At 36.6% G+C, this 17,006-nt stretch overlaps 1 protein-coding gene across 3 annotated transcripts in view; it reads right to left on the bottom strand.

The window, feature by feature from the left end:
• Nucleotides 1-2,312: 2,312 nt before the first annotated feature.
• LOC121421062 (histone-lysine N-methyltransferase eggless-like) overlaps nucleotides 2,313-17,006 on the bottom strand; it is a 41,230-nt gene continuing 26,536 nt past the window's right edge. Inside the window, exons 21-30 of one of the 3 annotated variants that reach the window (XM_041615673.1) lie at nucleotides 16,434-16,576; nucleotides 15,847-15,943; nucleotides 15,403-15,522; nucleotides 11,560-11,625; nucleotides 7,778-8,004; nucleotides 6,935-7,162; nucleotides 5,481-5,603; nucleotides 4,164-4,264; nucleotides 3,535-3,623; nucleotides 2,313-2,629 (exon numbers count right to left, since the gene is read on the bottom strand). In XM_041615673.1, the coding sequence (XP_041471607.1) occupies nucleotides 2,512-2,629; nucleotides 3,535-3,623; nucleotides 4,164-4,264; nucleotides 5,481-5,603; nucleotides 6,935-7,162; nucleotides 7,778-8,004; nucleotides 11,560-11,625; nucleotides 15,403-15,522; nucleotides 15,847-15,943; nucleotides 16,434-16,576 (1,312 nt within the window). In that variant the 3' untranslated portion in view covers nucleotides 2,313-2,511. The remainder of the gene's footprint in view (nucleotides 2,630-3,534; nucleotides 3,624-4,163; nucleotides 4,265-5,480; nucleotides 5,604-6,934; nucleotides 7,163-7,777; nucleotides 8,005-11,559; nucleotides 11,626-15,402; nucleotides 15,523-15,846; nucleotides 15,944-16,433; nucleotides 16,577-17,006) is intronic. The other 2 variants (XM_041615674.1, XM_041615675.1) reach the window with 2 other exon arrangements.

The following is a 17,006-nucleotide window of genomic DNA, read 5'->3' as shown; positions in this document are numbered from 1 at the left end:
TAGTTGCAGTAAACACTGATTTCATGAGAAAGTCTGTAAAACAAGGCTTGTCAGTACATCATCGAGGATCTAGATCTGGTACAGTTACACTAACTGAACTTTGTGAATCTTGAAATCTACGCTTAAAATGTTCACACCGAAGATCCCCAACACAGATAAGCGCACGTGGCACAATGTATAATTATTGCTTAGAGCGTCGGACCCGACGCTCTACCCGAATCCTGTGCTTATTTGCTCATTTCTCAGCAATTACACAATTTCTTCCAGAATCCTTTGGCACATGCGTTTTATTTATACAAACAGACACTTTGGTGGTCATTTCATTGGATTCTCTACGAACTCATTTTGATATCGTTACCAAAACTAGCATTTACCTTCAATTTACGGTGAAGTATTTTCCTCTGATTTACATTGTCCCATCTCAAGTGAGATACGTTAATTTCCCTTCTGTGCATGTCTATTATTCAACTTCAGTTTGATTTTCAGACAAATGAGAATATTGCCACCATGATAATATACATGTACCGGTAACTCAATTCAGCCTGTTGAAACAATGTCAGAATTATGACACTTAAAACAGCAAAATTGTGCGATAATGACACTTCCTGAAGTCAGTATAGCTAATGCATGACAAAGCATGATAACAGAAGAGTTGGAAAAATGCTAATAAATGTCTTTTCAAAACATCCTGCTCTTGTTAAGAGCCAAATCCACTCTGTAAAGTGCCAAAGGCACAGAAAGAGGTAATAATAATAATAATGAAAATACCAACATGCTTATATACATGTACCTCATATCACTGCCAAATGCGTCCCTATGCGCTCAATAGGATATAATTACCCTGGCTTTAGCACCGCGGCCTTTTACAGCGCGGTGGCATTTCCAGGAATAAATTCCTGCCAGGTACCCATTTACCTCACCTTTGTCGAGTGCAGCACAATGTGGATAAATGTCATGCCAAAGGAAATTACGCCATGGCTGGGATTTGAACCCTTGACCCTAATCTACTGGGTCACAATGCTCCACAATATAAAGCTCAGAACGTTTTTACCCTGGAATGATTAAAACAAGAATACATTAACACAACACTGGCAGGTCAGGGGCTTTTGCTTTTCATTTATGGCCAAATATGAATATAATGCTGCATAAATTAGCATAACTAATACAATCCAAATGAAATAAATAGATTTACTGAAATTTGGCTATTCAAACCAGAGAGATTGTCATTTTCCACCATCATGAACATTTTTTTGTCAAGATCATGCATTCTGCAGCTGAGATGATCAGGGCAGGGGGATAATACCCACATCCCCCCCCCCCCTCTCGACTGACGAGAATATCAGCCAGTCAGGGCCCCAACTTATAAATAATTACAATTGGTCTCATCAATTTCAACATTATGGAAATCCATCTATACCATAAGTTTTTCAACAGGAAATTCGCACAATCTCCTTAGCAAAAAAAAGCGAATCACACTGAATCTTCAAGAGAACGAATGTCATATCTAAAAAGCTTTTTGAACAAATTTGCATTTTTGATGTTGACGTTGCTGGCCCTCCATAGTTGTGATTGCTCTGATCAATAGCAACTCTTTCTAAGACGGTGCCCAGGAATATAAGTTATAATCAAAAGCCTCAATGACATCATAATACAACACAAACATTAACATTCCAATAAATTACAACATGAAACATACAGTCATGTAATTCATTATCTATCTGAAACATAATCACCACAGAGTGGATACCAAGGGTCCGGCTACACAATGATCCGCAATCAATACAATGATTGATTGAGCGTGACTATGCACACATGTTTGGCCATTGCCATTGATTTTAGTGATTGACTGCAAACCTTTTTGTGTAGCAGGCCCAATCATTTGATCGGGCTCAAGGTGAATGGTATTATAGTTGCTGCATCCTTTCCTATCGATTAGCACATGAAATTGTAAGGTTTAAGCATCACACATGTATCTGAATTGGTGGGCTTTCATAAAGCTGTCCTTGAATTATGAGCGACTTTACGAATGACTGGTGATCCTTTCTTAAGAACAATATCAACACTAATACGCGCAGTCACATTTCCCCTACAGCCGCCGGACGGCAATTCAAAAACAGTTGTTTGAACATTTATCACACCAGCTACATATGGGTGGTTTGAATTAAAGAAGATAAAACGGCTGTTTTTCACTCGCGGAATGGTGGCCGTAGAGGAAAATGTGACTGAGGTATAGCGAAAACCAGGGGCCCGTTGCAGAAAGAGTTGCAATCAATCGCAACTCGAAAAATCATGCGCAACTTGATTTTCAACCAATCAACAGCGCGCATTTGGGACTTGCGTTTGAACGCAACTCTTTCTGCAACGGACCACAGATGTGTATAACCTACCATGAGAAAGGATCACCAGTCATTCATGAAGTCGCTTGCAACTCAAGGACAGCTTTGCCCAAAAGGACGCGAGTTTCATTTCAGATTCAGTTTGTGTTTTCACGGTGCAAGTTGTCGATATTAGTTACAAAAGCCTCCCTCGGCAGTCCGGATTTTTACAAAGACATTTGATTTCTTTTCCAGGGACACACCCCACCTCGTACATGTAATCCCAGTTCAGCTCACTTCCGGCTCTGATGAACCTATGAGAAAAAGGCAAGGGAGAAAAAAAAAGAATAAAACAAAATATAATCACTCCAAAGTATTTAGTAGTATAATAATAATAGCTGTATTTATAAAGCGCTTTTTGCCAGAGGATACAAAGCGCTGCTATTATTACCCTGGCTTTAGCTCGAGCTACCATCACCGGCGCTCAGTGCATGCAAGGAATTACTCCTGCCGGGTACCCATTCACCTCACCTGGGTCGAGTGCAGCACAGTGGGGATAAATTTCTTGCTGAAGGAAAATACGCCATGGCTACGATTCGGACACACGACCCTCTGTATCAAAGGCGAGAGTCAGAACCACTAGACCACGACGCACCCAGGTACAGGGTCTGGCTTATAACAGGTGAGACCACAAATTGAAATGAAATCAAATAAAGTCACTAAAAAGTATTTAGAAGTACATGTATGGGGTCTGGCTTATAACGGGTGAGACTACATGTAAAAATTGTGGATGCGGAGCCACCGCCTAAAAACTTCTGTCTTGCTTCAGACATAGTTTTGGTTGACAAATATTGCAGCTTCTCATATGATAAACCTGCACCACATTGAAGTAGATAAATAGACAATCTAATAAAGCAAGACAAGTGAGCATAGGCTGCTTTGCAAAAAAGATTTAATGGATGAAAACAAACAGAACAGCTGCCATAGTTCTGTAAATTTAGAATGTTAGATAATTTCTCAATAAATGCTAAATAAATGTGTTTTTATACACTTCCTAAACTTTTGATATGATATGTTGTGAAATATGTTGCGATATTCCTAAGGTTTTTCGACAGATTATTCCATGAAACGGGGAAGTTGTCAGATTTGATAACTTGTCGGATGAAAAATGAAGATGAAACACTCGCTAGGTTAATTTGAAATAAATGACAATACTCACTGAGCTGCAAAGAAAGCTACCCATGGAAATCGCAGATCATGTGAATCGACAAAGACATTCTGGACAAATAGATTAGGTCTGCAGCTATGCTGTAAGATAAAACGAACAAATCAACAATAAGTATTGCCATAAAACAAAATCCAAAAAATCTCTGTGACAAATAGATTAGGTCTGCAGCTATTAAGGATAAAACAAACAAACCAACACTACTACTTATTACATATTTCATCCTTTCAAACATCACAATAAATTTATCAAATAACATTGAACACACACTTTGGTCTAATTGATATTGAATTGCTCCAATTCTATTGTTCATATTCCTATGCAGTCATTTGATACTTGGTCCAATCTTCATTTTGGAAAAAGTCCTACTTTATATTTGGTCTGTAATTAATGCTTGGTTAAATCTTCAGTTGGTCTTATAATTTACATGTACTTATTTGGTCTAATCTTCACTTAGTCTATTTCCTCTTGAGAATATTGTTATTTGGTCATTTCATATTTGGTCCAACAATCACTTGGTCTAATACCCTCTACGGCTAATAGTTATTTGGTCTAATTGACATATGGTCCACTCATCACCAGGTCTACAACCAATACATAAATACGCCTTATGGAAGTCTTACATTGAGATATCTGCCAAGGTTTCCCATGTACTTAGCATCCATCACATAGCAATGGGTTTCACCATACAGACTTCTCAAGCTGGGATGAGATGATTTCCTTTCTGAAAAAGATAATAACATACAAAAAATCTTAGTAAACTAATCATTACGTAAAATGCATCTGGGGCAAATTACAGTCTTGCCAACATTTGAAATGAAGCAAACTTAACCAGTTATTGCGAGGGAACAGAGCAAGCGAGGGTGAGTGGATGTGGGAGTGGGGTGTTTCCCCTCCCTCCCATGGTAGAAAGCTTTTGCATTTCTGGAACTACAATTGTGCAATCTGGTGCATACATGCACCTTGAGAGAAAATTCAACCTCAAGAGTTTTTCTATCTGGGTGTGTTATGACTTGTTAAACCAGGGGAGCGTTTCATGAAAGGATTTGTCAGATGACTCTTTCGATAAGTCTTGTTTTATCCACCATTTATCATAACAGTGCCTTCCCAGCCTATCAAAATCAAGGAAAGTTGTCAGATCTGACAAATTGTTGGACAAAAATGTTGATGAAACGCTCCCAAGAATACAGAAATTGATTCATACTTTTAAAAAAAATAAAAATATCAATAATTGACACACTATGCGAGTATAGATAGCCAAATGTCTCAAAATCCCCAAATCTGACAGATCAGTTGCTTTTGGGGGGAAATAAAAACTTTAAAAACTGGGCAATTCAGTTAAAAACTAAACGGTTGGCAACACTGCAGTTTAAACCTGCTTGTACATCCAATCCCCATTTATTTGGTAATTCAAGTGTATCCCCATTTTCTCGACAGGATGTTGGTAAAACCATCCCAACTTGGTGCAAACCTTGTCCCCACATACTCAAATTGACGTATTGTAGAGCTAGATCTAAACAGAATTGAAAATGTGACCTTTTCGTAAGTTTAGAAGTGCAATCTGACATAATTTCACTTCATCTTCCATTCAAATTAGGATGATTTCTGACTAAATGCTACATTCAAAGTCTAATTTCATAGCAGTGTGACATAAATTTGGGGAATATTCTAGTAATTTAGGGGGCATTTTTTTAGTTATTTCTTAATTTCATTTTTTTCTTCAAATGTTATTACTCAGCCCTCATTACACTTATTCTTTTTTTTAATGTAATTTTAATCATTGACTAGCAGAATTTGAATCAGTTTTTAGTGGTATTTGGGATATTTGTCAATTTCAATTTCCTTTATATATTGATCACACAAACCAGTTAAACACTTGTTATAAAAATACAACAAAAAAACCCAACAAATAAAATTCCCTCTCTACATGCAACTCTCACCATCTTTTTCCTCCTCCTCCTTCTTCTGTGTCTGTGTCGTTTCCAATGAGTTTCCAGGACTACCCATGTAACGTTGTCTCATCCGAGAGTTTGTTGATTTCCTCGCTCTTGGCCCTGTCACTTCTGACAAAAACAAAACAATAAACACTGGAGATTAACCTAACTCTAGGTCAAAGTAGAGGTCAAAAGGTCATGACCTTTTAAAATGCCAATACTTTGATCTGAAACATTTTTTAAATTCCTCTCTGAATTTTCATTTAAATGGTACCAGTTTTGTGGTAATTGGTCGACTCTTTACGACGCAATGGCAATTTGAAAGTTGGCGGTCAGACCAATTTTGGTCAAAAAGAGAAAAAGGGGGTTGTAGCGCGAGAACCAACGGGCCGGTTTTGTTTTGTGCATGGCCCATGTAAAAATTTCATGTGTACCAAATTTCGACAAATTCTGAGAACATGAGGTGCAAAATTGCATATTCATTGGGAGAATTGGCAATTTTGGCATGGAATGGCCCCATTATTTACCAAATTTTCTTATCATTTAAAAGAAATTTATCATATTGTCCGAAAGCTTGTGAATTTCTCTACAACTTTGCTGGGAACATCTCCCTTCAAACTGCTTCAGCAAAATCTATCATAATCTACAAAACTATAAGGTCAAATTCTGTGAAAAATCTCATTGCTAATTATGCTAATTTATGCATAAGATCAAAACCTTGCTCTAATTCACTAAATAATGTCCTTAAATGCTAATTTTTGGTACACAGACTCTTAGCACGGATCTGATCAAATGCACTTTGAAAAAAATTACATCACTATTTGCATTGGATTTGGACACAATTCACGTTTTTAAGCAATTTTGGGACTGCATGCACTTACGGAATATTGCTTAATATCGGAACCGCGTACCTGGGGGTCGCAATTTGGGCCTCAAAAGTTGCCCCAGACTTGAAATAATAAGTCAGCGAGTGATGCGATCAAAAAAATTTGCGCAGCGGATTTATCGCGAAAAATGTCGAGGGGGGGAGGCTGAATCAGCCCCCCCAGTCTTCTGAGGCTTAAACCCGACTTCAGAATACGGGCCAAAGAGTTAATGATTCCCACTTACTAGGTTTGGGAGGTTTCTTGTCCTTATCTTCCCCCTTGAAGTCCTCATCCTTGGTTTGATTACCACTTACTAGGTTTGATTACCACTTACTAGGTTTGATTACCACTTACTAGGTTTGATTACCACTTACTAGGTTTGATTACCACTTACTAGGTTTGATTACCACTTACTAGGTTTCATTACCACTTACTAGGTTTCATTACCACTTACTAGGTTTGATTACCACTTACTAGGTTTGATTACCACTTACTAGGTTCGATTACCACTTACTAGGTTGGATTACCACTTATTAGGTTTGATTACCACTTATTAGGATTGATTACCACTTATTAGGTTTGATTACCACTTACTAGGCTTGGGAGGTTTCTTGTCCTTATCGTCCTCATCCTTGGTCTCTTCTAAACCAAGTTCACTCAGCGACTTGGAAACACTGCCCTCTCGCTTCAAATCCGTTTCCATGGCAACTTTCTTATCATCCTCCTCCTCCTTCGTTGATGACAAACCTTGCACTCCTACTATTTTGATGTCGTCATCGTTGTTGCTTCCTGATGATGGTGTGGTTTCTCTTTTACCGTCTTCTGATTTTGAAGATGGGAATGTTAAATGGATTAGAGTCTAAAATATTTTCTCTCTTTATATTTTCATTAACATATACAAGCCATAATATACAAAATGAAATAAAAATGATACCTGAAAATAAATTTCTGATATAGAAATCTAATTTCATTAGGAAATGGTTGGAAGCAATACATGTGATAGAATTCTCATTTAGAACATCAAAGCTTAAAAGTTTAATTCAGACTAGCTCAAATTTCATTACCAAATGCTTTTCCTGGTGTAGCTAACACAAGAAACAACATTTGGAACCACACTATTAATGGACAGGCATTTTTCAGGGATTTTCTTATCTTTATTTGCTCATATATTTTTCTGAAATATCATTGGGCAGATATTCATTTATAGGTTTTATAATTCTGTATAAGTTTTGTTCAATTCTGTAAACATTTGTTTTACTTGTTACAATTGTAAGAGTTCATTTATATTTTAAGCAGACCTTTTACATTCTCTGGTGTTAACAGTATCAGAGTTGATCTTTAAATTGCACTTAAATCTTTGTAGAACATCCCCTCCAACAACCCCCCCCCCCCCCCGGGTTCCATTGAACCATTGCCATATTGTGTAGATACATGTACCTTCACTGTTGACTCCTGACGCTTGTCGATTTCTAGCCTGCCTCCGTTGTCTAAACGCCTCCACCTGTTTTTGGTCCAGAACCTCTTTGCAAAGGCTTGGGTCGTAACCGTACTTCAGCAATGCCGCTTTCTGACTCTCCGGTGTCGACACTGATGACCCCACCCCAGGGGTAGATCGGGGAGGGGTCGCATCCTTCTTCGCGTTGGGACTGGCTAGAGATACAGACCTACTCAAAAACAAACGATTGAAAATACGATGACGTTCTCACTTCAAGTTCGGTGATCAAGAAAGAAACAATCCAAACGTGACTGGGAAGCTTGAGATTTGATCTATTCATTTTGATGTTTGTAAATAAAACACACCAAAAACCATCAAAGCAGCAATACATAGTAAATAAATCAAAATGAGTAGATTTAAATACAACAAAATATTAGGATAAATCGGAACTGAGGTGTAATATAGTCACATCTACCTTTACTAATACTAGGTAAATGAAAAGGGCTAAGTACAAGTCATGCTTCTATGATAGGCAAGCTAGCCACTGTGCCTTTGTTTTGATATGTATTTATAAGCATTTAACAAACTAAGTATACAAAAATGGAGAGGGACAAAACAAAAAGCTTTATAGCAATTAACATGTAGGGAAGCCAGTTGGAATTGATCAGAGGGCTTAGAAATCACCTAGACTACAATATTTTGTACACAAAAATGCAAACACTATGGCCTGAAAATAAATAGCCAGAGCCTGAATTCGGGCTTTTCCCTGAAAACTGGCATCCCTGAACATGGTTCAACATATTTTCTAAAGTGACTGAATGTATAATCAATCGTGAATTTTTCTTACAATCAATCACTAAACTTTGTGACACAGGGTCCTGCTCTTCTACAAAGTGAACTGCAACATGTACTTCTACTATAAGTGCTTCTACTCCTGAATTCGGGCTTTTCCCTGAAAACTGGCATCCCTGAACATAGTACAACATAGTTTTTCTAAAGTGACTGAATGTATAATCAATCGTGACATTTTTTTACAATCAATCACTAAACTTTGTGACACGGGATCCTGCTCTTCTACAAAATGAACTGCAACATGTACTTCTACTGTAAGTGCTTCTACTACTGAATTCGGGCTTTTCCCTGAAAACTGGCATCCCTGAACATAGTACAACATATTTTCTAAAGTGACAGAATGTATAATCAATTGTGAATATTTTTTTTACAATCAATCGCTAAACTTTGTGACACAGGGTCCTGCTCTGCAACTGCAACAAGTACTTCTACTATAAGTGCTTCTACTACTTCGATATTACTGCTGCTTCTAATAGTACTACTCCTACCACTACTATAACTACTTTGACAATGGCTGCAGAAGAATTATTTAAATTATCAAAATGAAAAACAAAAAACAGTGATGATGATAATGATGACGGGGATGAAAATGAAAATAGCATTAATGTTTTCATGCAAAGCACTGCCCAAACATTGCAATGGGGAAGGGGCATTAGGCAAAAAAAAGAAATGTTAGTATTCATGCAAGATGCATAATCATTACTGCTTTAGCCTTCGTTAGTAAAAAAAAACACAATCTTAGCGCTCTGTAAATAAAAGCATATATCGATTACTTCACCTTATTTCAATTTATTCAACACAATCAACGCATTAAATCTGCATGAACCTTTGCTTCAGACCACCGGCCCTCTCTTACAGAGATTTACAACTGATCCAATCAACCTGAACTATATGGAAATCCAACAATGTCAAAAAATTTTCTATAGGAAATTTGCACAATGTCCCTTGTAAGCAAAGAGAAGCACCGTGAATTTTCAAGAAAACGATGAATGCATGACTTTACAACTTATTTACAAAATATTTTGAAGAAACATGCATTTCAGATGTTGACGTTGCTGGCTTTCCATAGTTGTATTTGATCGGATCAATTGCAACAAGACGGGACCCAGAAGATTCAATACAACATTTGAGAATTTGAGCCTTCATAGTAAAGGGTCACAATAAACCATTTTGTGATTATAATTCAAGCATGAACAGGGCCCTGTCTTACAAAGAGTTGCAATTGTTCTGATCAACCTTAACTATGAAAAGCCAGCAACGTCCATATCGAAAATGCATGTTTTTCAAAAATGTTTTCTAGATTATGAAGTATACTCATCAATTCATTGTTTTCTTGACAGTTTGGTGCATCCGCCTTTGGTTTACAAACAACATCTTGCAAATTTCCTGTAGAAAAAATTATGACACTGATGGATTTCCAAAGAGTTACGATTGATTGGATCAATCGTAACTCGCTGTAAGACGGCGCCCTGAATGATGTTAGTCATTGGCCGTAAAATGGAATAGTGCATTTTTTACCCAAAGGGCTGAGCATGATCATTGATATGTTATCTTAGAGGACAAGTCCATCCCAACAAAAACTTGATTTGAATAAAAAGAGAAAAATTCAACAAGCATAACTCTGAAAATTTCATCAAAATCAGATGAAAATAAGTTATATTTTAAAGTTTTGCTTCCTTTCATAAAACAGTTATATGCACATCTCGGTCGGTATGCAAATGAGGGAACTGATGAAATCACTCACTATTTCTTTTGTATTTTATTATAAAAAATATTAAATATTTTGATTTTCTCGTCATTGTCATGTGAAATGAAGTTTCCTCCCACCCTGAACATGTGGAATTCCATTATTTTAACATTTTGTGCTTCATGCAAAGAGGTCCTAACCGTCAAATTCGTAAAAATTGAAATTTTGTGTAATACAAACAATAAAAAACAAAAGAAATAGTGAGTGAGTGACATCATCGACTCTCATTTGGAAGTAACTGGCTCGTTCATATAACTATTTTGTTAAAAATAAGCGAAACTTTGAAATGTCATAACTTTATTTTACATCCAATTTTGATGAAATTTTCAGCATTGTGCTCGTCTGATTTGTCTCTATTGATTCAAATTAACATTTTTCTGAGGTGGACTTGACATTTAAAAATGCTTATTGTATTAAAAAATAACAAAGTGTTCAGTCATGTCTGGTATTTGGCGATGGGCCAAATATTAGTCAAATTAAGATGATTTGCCTATTAAATATATTGAAGGTACAGTAAAAGCCATTTTCAATTTTCTGAGAAAATGATACATTGTATTTCATTGAATTTTTACCATACGAAAAGCAGGAAAGCTGCTCACATATGACGTCACGAATCAAATAATTAAAATCCTAATATTTTTCTCATTCACTGATTGATTTTTCTAAAACCATTATTTTAACCAATATTTATTACTATTTTTTCTGCTACATGTATTTTTACAATAAACCTTTTGTCAGGGTAACCTTCCCCTTTTATATGGGAGCAAGTGTCATTGAACCGGTCCATGCACTAGTTTCTTTGGAAGAGTTGAATATTGCAGATTGGAATACCAGGCGGGTGTTTCATAAAGCTGTTCATAAGTTAAGAGCGACTTTAAGAACAACTGGGGATCTTATGCGCAAAGCCCTTGCCAATGAACGTTTTTGTGTATACCATTTACCACAAGAAATATCACCAGTCGTTCTTAAAGTTGCTCTTAACTTACGAACAGCTTTATGAAACAGCCCCCTAGCAAGCTTATAAAACATGTTTTTAAAAAAAAATTAATTGAGGACTTTCATGGAACCAATTGGAAAAAAGGAAGGTCATTCTCAAAGAGTGGCTCTTGAGCTAATTACATAAGTGGCTTATGATTACAACTGAGGTGGGCGGGGCACACAGATGTTAGTAATTCAATCACTAACCATTGACTTTGATCTGTGCTCTCAGATTGTCTTCGTAAGACCAGCCGAGTTCCACCGGATGACTCCCTTTAAAAACACCATACAAGAATGAAATGTGAATAGCATGCAAGAATATGAAGTACAGTGTGTATAAAAAAAGGTTACACTTTATATACTATAAAATGATACACTGTATATTTGCAGTAGCTGGAAGCTTTTCTTCATTCAAATATTGGTATCTATAGGTCTCTGACTAAAAATCCCCCCAAAAAAGAAGAGAGAGCGAGAGAGAAAGAAATGTACGGCAGTCTGTTTGTTTCTTGCCTTTTCACATTACACATCGTGAAAATCATAATTTTTGTGCGAACCGATTTCTACGAACTGTATAAAAATTGGCAGTGCTAACTTTAGCGTAACATTCTGTCAATTTCATTTGATAAATGAGACCAAAGCCAAAAAATATATAGAGTACATCAATGCATGAAAGAATTTATCACCAAGTTGTATTGTTACCAATTTATTTAAAGTGTAAACTTTTTATTGATACACACTGTCGTATACACCAGTAAGGAAGTTAGTTAAAATCAAATGCACTGTGTAGACATGTAGACCCAGACAAAGCAAAGTTAGTTTGGACTGCTCAAAGATACTACAGAGGTATTTCACAAAGACACAAGTATGAGTTATAGTCACACTTAAATGCAGACGCGTATATGATATGCAAAACACAATCTTATTGGTCAATACACAGCAGTGCACTTCCTCTTGGCATGATCTGTCATGGCTTTTGATACGGTCATGCCTTTTAATACTGCACGCAACTAGGCATCTTAAAGGGATGGTCCGGGCTGAAATTTTTTATAGCTTAATAAATAGAGTAGAATTCACTGAGCAAATGCCGAAAATTTCATCAAAATCGGATAAAAAAGAACAAAGTTATTGAATCTTAAAATTGAGCAATATTTTGTGAAAACAGTCGTCATGAATGTTCATTAGGTGGGCTGATGATGTCACATCTCCACTTGTTCTTTTGTATTTTATTATATGAAATTAGGTTTATTCAATTTTTTCCCTCCAAGAGCTAGAGCAATTGGATTGACAACTGATTTAGTGGATTAGATATTCATTGCTGCAACTTTTTTCATTATAAGGGAGACATATTATTCACACAAGTATGAAATAATGAAAAAAAATATGATTTTATGTAATAACATAAGAAAACAGAAAGTGGGGACGTGACATCATCAGCCCACAAAATATTGCTAAACTTTAAACTTCAGTAACTTTAATTATTTGTTATCCAATTTTGATGAAATTTTCGGCATTTTGCTCCGTGAACTCTACTTTATGTATTCTCTTGTTACCCCCAAAGTTTCCAAAACCTGGGGTGAAAGATCATTTGTTTACTCATCCTCTAAGCTATGGAATAGCCTCCCTCAAAACATCAAACAGTGCTTGACCTCTGAAACTTTCAAACATTAACCTCAAAACATTTCTGTTCAATTCTTCTTAATTTCTTTTATAATTTCATAAAAAGCGCCTTGAGCACTCTACAGAGTGGATTTGGCACGATATAAGTCTAATTATTATTATCATTAAATATTTTCAGCCCGGACCATCCCTTTAAAGTGCGACTCTAAGTCATACTTAAATCTTTGTGAAACACTCCCCCAGGTGTGGGTAATTATCCAAGTACTACCTCCCACTTCGTCTATCAAGGCTCTGTCACATTGTACCATGCAAGCCTTGCAGGTGAGTTGTGGGTGATTACCCGCAACTCACCCGCAACATAGACTAAAGCATGTTTAAAACTTTTCTGCGTGCACATCAGACTTGCGTGCGCTTCTGCGGGCAACTGCGTGTGCGATGCGTGCCAGATGCGGTCAATGCGGGCGACATGTGAGTAGCAAAAGTAGTCAACCGCAAGGCTTGCATGGAACTATATGACAGGGCCGTTAAGAATGGAATTATCTTCTTTCTTGTTTTAAAGTTCAACAATGAGGGTGATGAATTAGATGTTAGAAACAAAATGAGAGATTTTGACGGTGCGAAGTTATAAGCATCATTGACATGGATAGCAATAAGAATAAGGGTGTGTTCAATGTCAAGTTCAAAATTCAAACAGCAACTTGAATAACGATTGAAAAAGCGATTACAAAACGCAGATATAATGAAAAATAGAGGGTGTGTGTAATGTCCTCCATTCCTGGTCGTAAAAGTAAACGTCTTTCAAATCATGATTCGGAGGAAAATTTTTCGCAAAAAAGATGTGTTTGTAAACGCGATCAGCTCGGATTGTACGACCTGCAAACTCACGGATGTGACATTGAATACAATTGACTTTTGAAACGTCTTTAAATCTGCTCTCGCAGTAGAAACCTACACAAGCAGGTACCAGAATTGACCATTCTTTGTGATGGGTCATATTGCACACTAACGCAGTGCTAACGAAAGACAAATAATCAGCTGTATATTTCAACACTGAACAGTGCACCGCTGATCGTGTTTGTGTTCTGTGTTTTGTAATTGAGTTTTCAATCATGATTCATGCTACTGTTTAAATTTGAAGATCAACATTGAACACACACTAAGCATGTTATTTCTCATGGCACGTCAGACTCCCAAATTTCCTCTATTCATGACTTGTGCACTCCCAATCCTTTGAGGGCATATCGACTTTTAATATATGACTGGCCATCCGAAAACCAACAATAAGTCGCCAGGGAGGGTTCTGTATAGTCACAATAGTAATTTGGTCTTAAAAATGCACTAATAAAAAAATTACTTATCTGAAAGAGTAGATTTTTCTTCTTTCTACTGTCAAATTTTGAAGTTGTAAAGTTGAATTAAAATAAGATACAAGAGTTTCTTTGACATCCTTTTTGTGGACTGCTTGAAAGTTTCATTAAAGGGGAAGTTCACCCTGAAGAAAACTTTCTTGTAAAAATAGCAGAAAAAATAGTAAAAAATATTGGTGAAGGTTTGAGGAAAATCCGTTTAAGAGTAAAAAAGATATTAGAGTTCAAAGTTTTGGAGCAGCTGTCTCATGCGTTATGTAATATAAAATGCATAAATTTCAAATTTTGTATGGTTCCTGATGACTTAAATTTGTTTTCTTTTCATGATCGGGTGTGAAACGATTTGTCTATTGATATACAAAAGTTACAGTGAAAACCATTTTCATTTTCAATTTTCTGAGAAAATGACATTTCATTGATTTTTTACCATTCGCTATGTAGGAATGCTGCTCGCATATGACGTCACAAATCAAATAATTGAAATTCTAATAACTTTTTAATTATTTGATGAATTTTTCCCAAACCTTGTCGGTCACGGCAATATTTTTCATTAATTTTTCTGCTATTTTTACAATAAACTTTTTGTCAGGGTGAACTTCCCCTTTAAGATTGCACAATGTGCCCACCTCATTTTCTCCTTATTTCTGAAGCTCAAATTGAATATTGTTCTGCACTCAGTCAAGTACTTATTTGGGTTAATGTGGATCAAATTTGACTTGCGTAGACATATCATTTAAAGCTTAGGAAGTGACTTTTTCAAGCTATATAAATATCTCAAAATTCATTTTGGGCAACTTATCATTGGTTTGGGGGAAGGTCTTACTTACAAGGGGGATGGGGGTTGGTCAGACATACAAATTTATGGAATTACTATAGAATAAAAATATTCGGGAAATTAATTTGTCCTCCTAAATATGCAATCAAAAATATAACTAACATGATATTAGTCACAATATTTCGGCAAGCTCTTCCGCTTGACCACAAGCATATTAACCCCATTGATTCTCAAAAGAACTAGTAAAAATAGAATATGACGAGCAAATTGATTGATGTGTTGGATACTTACTTTTGATTGGTTGAATCCTTGGTATTAGCCTTAGATGAAGGGTTGATGATGTCAGCAGAATCGTCGCTAGACAGTTCTGATTGAGCTGTATTAAAGTCTTCATCTGAGGAACTTTGAGTTCTGAGAAAAGAAAACAGAATAATTCAGCCTTTTCTTTTTTGCTTCCTCTTCCTCTTCCTCCTTCTCCTCCTCCTCCTCCTTCTTCTTCTTCGTCGTCATCATCATCTTCTTTTCCTCCTCCTCATTTCTTCTTCCTACTCGTTAAACTTTAGACTAGAGTTTAAATTCAATTTGAGTTTAAAGCCCAGTAACATAAAGTTTAGTGATTGATCACGGAGTTGATTTTTAAGACTGATCATAATAAATGCAACCAATCATAGAAATCAATCATACAATCAATCGTAAAGCTTCAAGCAACAGGGCCCGGGATACAGCGCTACTCACTTCTGATTAGAGTCATCTGAATCCTTGTCGGAAAGGTCATTGTCGATTGGATCCTCGACGTCGCTCTCATAACCTTCCTTCTTGGCCTCCACATTCTCTACAAGTAGACAAGAATAGAATACACATGTGACATTCAAATCTTCTATGTCAACTCTTACCAAATCAAATCAATTTATGAGCTTCTGAAACAAGGTGTGCACTACAAGATTTGTTGTATTTAGTACTGGTCCCAAGAAAGTAGACCAAGGCAGATTTAGCTGTATACTACAAATCTGAAATGACTGTAATTCTTAAACAACTGTTCCAAAGTGCAAACGAAAGAAAAAGATGGATACAACCCTATTGCAACCCCAACCCTAACCCAATATCTTAACCCAGAGCAATTGTCGCAGAAGCAAATGCTGTGTCCCCAGAATATTATACCCAAAATAACACTTTTTAACTCAAATTTTGACTCAGTTGGACAGGATGTCGGTGGTCCCAAGAATCATCTGTATACTACAAATTTGTAGTGACTGTGTTTTTTTTTTGTAGAATCCTCCAAAGTGCAAAAGGAAGAAAAAGCTGGAATTTTCACAGGAACTTACCGATGAAGTCTAACTCGGCGAAATACTCGTCCCCGTGCTCTTTTCCTTTCCGATTTGCCTCTTCCTCATTCCATATCTGACCGGCGTACGTACAAACAAACATGCCTTTGGGTATGTCGTCTAAGCAACGTATACCCCATCCCCTAGAGGGGGGAGGTGTGGTGAAAGGAAGAGCAAGAGAAAACAAAAACAAAAATAATATTTCTTAATAGGCATATCATATCCATGCATGCATCTTACTCCCCATCCATTGGTAGAGAAAGGAGGGGGAGGAGGTGTGATAAAAGTAAGAGCAAGAGAAGGAGCTAATATATAATAACATTCCTTTGGGTACAAGCAACGTATACCCCATCCCCTAGAGGGGGTAAGTGTGGTGAAAGAAAAAGCAAGAGAAGCAGGTAAAAGGGAGGCAACAGAAGCATATAAAAAAAAAACATACCTTACAAGTTACATACTGAATTACATGCATGCCCTTTAAAATATTTTAAAATTCAATTTGTTTTAACAATAGCAGATAATCATGATCTTCAAACGTGGGACCATTTTATGAAAGTCATCAGCACTGACATGTTT

Source organism: Lytechinus variegatus, chromosome 9 (assembly GCF_018143015.1).
Source record: "Lytechinus variegatus isolate NC3 chromosome 9, Lvar_3.0, whole genome shotgun sequence".
Classification (NCBI taxonomy): Eukaryota; Metazoa; Echinodermata; class Echinoidea; order Temnopleuroida; family Toxopneustidae; genus Lytechinus; species Lytechinus variegatus.
The sequence above is the reverse complement of the archived record's forward strand: the minus strand, read 5'-3'. Positions and strand labels throughout refer to the sequence as shown.